Source organism: Tupaia chinensis, unplaced genomic scaffold (assembly GCF_000334495.1).
Source record: "Tupaia chinensis unplaced genomic scaffold, TupChi_1.0 Scaffold000311_2, whole genome shotgun sequence".
Taxonomy (NCBI): Eukaryota; Metazoa; Chordata; class Mammalia; order Scandentia; family Tupaiidae; genus Tupaia; species Tupaia belangeri.
Window position 1 is genome coordinate 4,822,713 of NW_006159803.1, and position 6,000 is coordinate 4,828,712.

Consider the following 6,000-nt stretch of genomic DNA (forward strand, 5'->3'; position numbering starts at 1 on the left):
CTGCTCAAGGACACAAGGATATCAGTCACAAGTATTTAAACTAAGGTCTGACTGTAAATTCTTTCAGCATCATTCACTATCATAGTTCTTTCAATACAAAAATCAGGTATTTAATACATTCACACTGTAAATGTATTCACTTTATAAAAAGCATTCACCTACAGACTCTTATTTGCTAGACTATTTAAATGCTCTATTTTCTTGCATAAATATCTAATTAATTATCTCAGAAATTTAACATCTTTTGAAAGAATCTTTTTTTTTTTTTTGGAGAGATTTTTTGCTATAGGGCGTGTGCGCTTGCCAGAAAGACAGAGAGATAGAAAGCAAGAAATTATCCCCCGGGGGGATGGCCATGCCACAATCCCTTCTCCTCCATTCTCCTCTCAGGATCTTGGACATGCACGCACACACGCCTGGCTTGAGTTTAAGCCACCGGGTCCGGGACTCGAATCGCGGTCGACTATATAGGAGTCCAGCGACATAGCCATTACGCTAACTGCTGGTTCCCCTTTGAAAGAATCTTACCTCAGTGTAGCATCTTCATCTTCATCTAGGGTTCCTCATGATTTGGTCTGAATCTATCTTTTTAACTTTAACTTGCACTACTCAGAACTCTAAATCACTCATTTCCTCTAACATGTTTTACTTATTCTAACAACTGCAGCTTTATCATATGTTATAACTTTTACCTAGAATACTTTCTCTAGTAAACTCTTAAAAATTCATTCTTCTCAGACAAGTAGGTGGCACAGAATTAAGGTGCTGGATTTCACATAGCTGACTGTGAGGTTCAAGACCCAGCACCAGTGGCTTGAAAATCACACATAGCACATGTGCAAGTATGCCCACAATTCCAAGAGGAGACTGGAGGAGAAGAGACTGCAAAGTGGCCATACCTGGACACTGTGTGTGTGTGGGGGGGGTTGATTTCTCAATTTCCCACTATCTCTCTGGCAAGCACACATACTCGATTAAAAACACTTAAAAACAAAAAACAAACAACCCTAAAATGTTCTATTTTTCTTTAAACTATCTTGTGCCAGCAGGTGGCATAGTGGTTAAGGCACTGGACTCTCACATGGCCAATCAGGGTTCAAGTCTCAGACCCAGCAGCTTGAAACTCATGCCAGGCATGTGTGCATGCATGCCCAAAGTCCAGAGAGGTAAACGGAAAAGGGAGTTGCCATCCCCCCAGGAGGTGATTTCTTAACTTTCTCTTTGTCTCCAGAGAGCACACATACCCTATAGCAAAAATTGCTCTAAAAAATGATAACTTAAGAGGGGCCAGTAGACAGCATAGTGGTTATATCACTGGACTCCCACATGACCAACCACATTTCGAGTCCCAGACCCAGTGGCTTGAAACTTACATTGGGCACGTGAGTGTACATACCCAAGATCCTGAGAGGAGAATGGAGAAGGAGTTGTGACCTGCCCATCCCCCAAGAGGATGATGTCTCACTGTCTCTGTCTGTCTCTCTACTGCAAATGCACACACTCTAAGGCAAAAACCTCTACCAAAAACAAGAAATAATATATATAACATATGTAGAAATATAATATGTAAGAAATAATATATGTAACATATGTAGATAATGAAACATAGTACAATGAAACACACTATCCAATGAATAACTGGAAATAATAAATGTTGTATATACTGCTTTGTAAATTTCCCCTCTAATCTCCAAAGGTAAGTACTAATCATTATTTTATGTCTGTCATTTTCTTGCTTTAATATATATATATATACACACACACACACAGTTCTACCACAAATGTAGGTATCTATATTTAAAATATCTTTTTTTCCCCTTGTTTTGTACTTTTTTAGCTCTAATTGCATAGTGCTTGCTAATAAAATCTTTTCTTTTTTTTTTTTTGTTTTTCTAATTTTCCAGAGGGCGCATGCACTTGCCAGAGAGAGAGAGCAGGAAAGCCCCTCCTCCCTATCAGGAATGGCCACATCACAATCTCTTCTCTTCCATATTTCTCCCTCCCCTCAGGATTTTGGAAACAAATGTACATGCACCTGGTGTATTTTTCAAGCTACCAGATCTGGAACTCAAACCACTCAATCAGCTTGTGGGATCCAGGCATCTTAACCATTGTGCCACCAGCCAGCCCGATTTTTTTTCTTGATTTAGGCAACAATCACATGGGATCTACATGTTCAGACTATGAGATAACATCTACTAGATTGTCAAATGGTTAAAAAAAAAATCTGATAATACTGCTAATGAAAATGCTAACAAAAATATACCTCCATAATAATTCTGATGCTCTTTTGATAAGAGTATACACTGATACAATCGTGTTATAAGACAATTCAGCATTACATGGTAAAGGGAAAGATATGCAAACAGTTGTCCCTGAGTTTCTGTGGGGAACTGGTTCCTGGACCTTCTACAAATACCACACTCCAAGGAAGCTCAAGTCTCTTACATAAAAGGATGAGTGTTTGTATAACGCCTACACCTATCCTACACATAATGAAAATTCTTCCACTCCATACTTTTGATATATTTTTTGAATGTGCATATTCTATTTCAATAAAGTTTAAAAGAATGTTCAACACTGAGGTTTGATTTTTCACAATTATATTTCTAAGATTTCTGATGTTTCTCTGAATAATTACAACTTGTTTTCAAGGTAATATAATATTCTACATGTGACTGAACAATAATTTACCTACTCACATTCCTATCAATTACAGTGCTTCCAATTTTCTGGATATTAAGAACAATACTGTGAGGCCAGCAGGTGGCACAGTAGTTACGGTGCTGGACTCCCATATGGTTAACTGTGGTTCGAGTCCCAGACCCAGAAGCTTGAAAATCACACCAGGCACAGAATTAAGGAAAAGGGACTGTGGCATGGCCATTTCTGTTGGGGGATGATTTCTTGCTTTCCATCTGGTGAGCACACAGGCTCTATGACAAAACAAAACAGTACTGCTATGAACATTTCTGAAATTTATCTCCTAGTACATGTGTGTCAAAACTCCTTAGTGATAAAGTATAATCAGGCCCTTATATTCACCAACTGAACCAAACCCAGGTAGAAAATATTCAGGAAAATAATATTAAAAACTCCTGAAAATTAAAAAAACAATACCTACTGTAGGTGTATTTACAACTGTTTACATAGCATAGCATTTACATTTTATTAGGTGTTGTAAGTAACCTAGAGATTATTTAAAGTATGCAAGAAGATATTAAATAAGCAGAGTCAAAAGTAATAAAATACACTTACTGGTTTCGGCATTTTCCTTCTTTTTCTGTTACCTACTTAAAAAATTCTTCACTTTTATGAATTCTGTGGTCACCTTCTGTTAAAGAAAAATAAAGAACAATTTATCATCTTATTTAAGGTTTTTACTTTAAGTACAATGTTTATAGAACAGATAAAAACTAAAACGTTTTAAAACATGGGTTTAAGGTAACATGGAGATCTCTTATTTTAATTTTCAAAGCCTTCTATTAGTATTTCACATTCTCTAAAAAAAAAAAAAATACAGGTTTAGGGACCAGCAGATGGCAAACTGGTTATGTTGCTGGACTGCCATGTAGTTGACCGCAGTTCAAGTCCCATACCCAGCAGCTTAAAACTCACACACCAGACATGTGTGTGTGTGCCCAAAATCCTGAGAGGAGAATATGAGGCAAAGGGATTGTAACGTTGCTATCCCCCCCCACCCCTGGGGATGATTTCTCATTTTCTGTCTCTCTGGTGAGCGCATGTGTCCTATAGCAAAAATCTCTTAAAAAAAAAAAAAATACACACACACAGAGAGAGAGAGAGAGAGAGAGAGAGAGAGGTTTAAAGTATCACACATCTCAAATAACACAGAATAAAGTATACTAATAAATTGAAAATCTGAATTTAACTGCACACAATACATGGCCAGGAAATATGACTGCTAAGGCCCAAATGCTGGTTCTCTCTGAGTCAGGGTCATCCCGGTACCCAGCCTGGTAAAGAAAGGCAGTGAAAGCAAGGATAAATGGATTCAGATTCTGAACAGTTAAGCTCAAGAATACTTCCCAACCTTTTGTTCTGTCCTGCCAAAGACATAATGAAATTATGACTAATGTAAAATATTAAAAAATAAATAACAAGAAAATTATATTTTCTCCTTGAAAGTTTGAAAATCTGCAGTTAAAAGTCTATGAGTAGTAACCAGGATGCCGGGCGCATGTGCGTGCGTGTGCATGCCCAAGATCCCAAGAGGAGAATGGAGGAGAAGGGATTGCAGCGTGGCCATCCCCCCGGGGGGTGATTTCTCTCTTTCTGTCTCTCTGTCTCTCTCTATCTGTCTGGCGAGCACACATGCCCTATAGCAAAATAAACCTCTTCAAAAAAAAAAAAAGTCTATGAGTAGCACATTCACTAAGGTCTATAAACCAGCTATAACTGTACACTAACAATCTACATGCTACTCACAAGCAAATCAGTGGCACCTTCACTGAAATTTAGAACTGCCCTTAAGAGCAAGGTTAAATTGTATCTTTTCTCCCTAAAGCAACAAATCTTAAGGAGAATCATCATGCTGTTTTAGGGTAAATATTCTTACTAAGAAAAAACTAACAAAATTGAGTTTTTTCCTTATCTACCAAAAAATCTTATTAGCTGGCTAGAAAAAAATATTACACTTTGAAAATCTATGAGAAGTGTTATATAAGATATTACTTAATCGCTAATAGGCTTATCTATATGTTTATTCTATACCCTCTTTTCACTCCAACTACCAATGCCCTAAATTCTTATCTCATGTCTTGATTAAAACAATCTCCGAACTGACCTGCTCTCCATATCATTTATAAGCTGGTAATTCTCAAATCTTTTTCCTTTTTTTAATAGAGAAAGATTTTTGCTACAGGGTGCGTGTGCTCACTGGAGAAACAGAGAAAAAGTGAGGTCCCAAGATTTTGTGCAGGCGCGTGCGGCATGAGTTTCAAGTTGCTGAGTCCAGGACTCTAAACAAGCCCACCACGTCCACCATGTGCGAGAAGTCCAGCGCCTTCACCACTAAGCCACACATTCTCAAATCTTTAGCAACAGATTTACTTAGCTAACTTGGCTTGCTCAACACCTAAAGGATTTCAAATATAACACGGCCAAACATTTACATTTCTACATTACGCACATAGCCAAGTGTTTTTCTTTCAAGTTGAGTGACTTACATATTTGCCAAAAGTTATTTACCATATTCTCTCGTGATTTTATATCTTTACCACATCTGAAGTTACCCCTTGTAATATTAATTTTTGCCTTTTTTTCTTTATTCATTTTACCAGAAGTCTGCCTAGTTTGTTGTCTAATAATCAGTTTTCAGTTTCATTGACCTTCTGTTTATTTTATTTTTCTGCTTTAATTTATCATTTTCGTTGTATTCTTCTCACTAGCTGCTTTGGCTCTGCTCTGTCCCTCATTGTTCAATCATTAAAAAATGGAAAGTTCACCTAGGTAATATCCTATCTTTTTCCCTCACTAACTCATGCAATAAGATCATAAACTAAGTATGTCCAAGTATAAACCATCTCCCTAGTTTCCCAGTGAGAATATTTTAAAAATAATTTTAATAATTTAAATGTGTAAAAATAATCAAATATATACTAAACATTTATTAGTATGCTTAAATGTTAAAAACACATGATCTACACAAAACATTGATTCAGAAATCACAACAACATTATCTCACATTTCATTGAACAATTTTATTCAAACACCTCATACACACAAGAGTGTCTATACCAAAACTTGGGCCATTTTTTTTGTATCTCAGTTTTCCAAATTACTTGAGCATTTTTAGAATCAGTATATTATATGATAACTAACACTTTTACCCCAAGCAACAACTATCTATTTGTATAAAACATTAAGACATTCTCCCCCTATTTGTACTGCAGGAACTTTTTTTTTTAGAGAGAAAGTTTTTTTGTTGTTTATTTATTTATTTATTTTTTGCTATAGGGCACGTGTGCTTGCTGGAGA

At 36.5% G+C, this 6,000-nt stretch overlaps 1 protein-coding gene across 3 annotated transcripts in view; it reads right to left on the reverse strand.

Moving 5' to 3' along the window:
* The window catches only part of RDX (radixin), a 70,553-nt gene extending 67,219 nt beyond the window's left edge, over positions 1-3,334 (reverse strand). For all 3 annotated transcript variants that reach the window (XM_006150968.1, XM_006150966.3, XM_014588804.2), the window contains exon 1: positions 3,259-3,334. In XM_006150968.1, the coding sequence (XP_006151030.1) occupies positions 3,259-3,270 (12 nt within the window). In that variant the 5' untranslated portion in view covers positions 3,271-3,334. The remainder of the gene's footprint in view (positions 1-3,258) is intronic.
* Between the last annotated feature and the right edge of the window lie 2,666 nt (positions 3,335-6,000).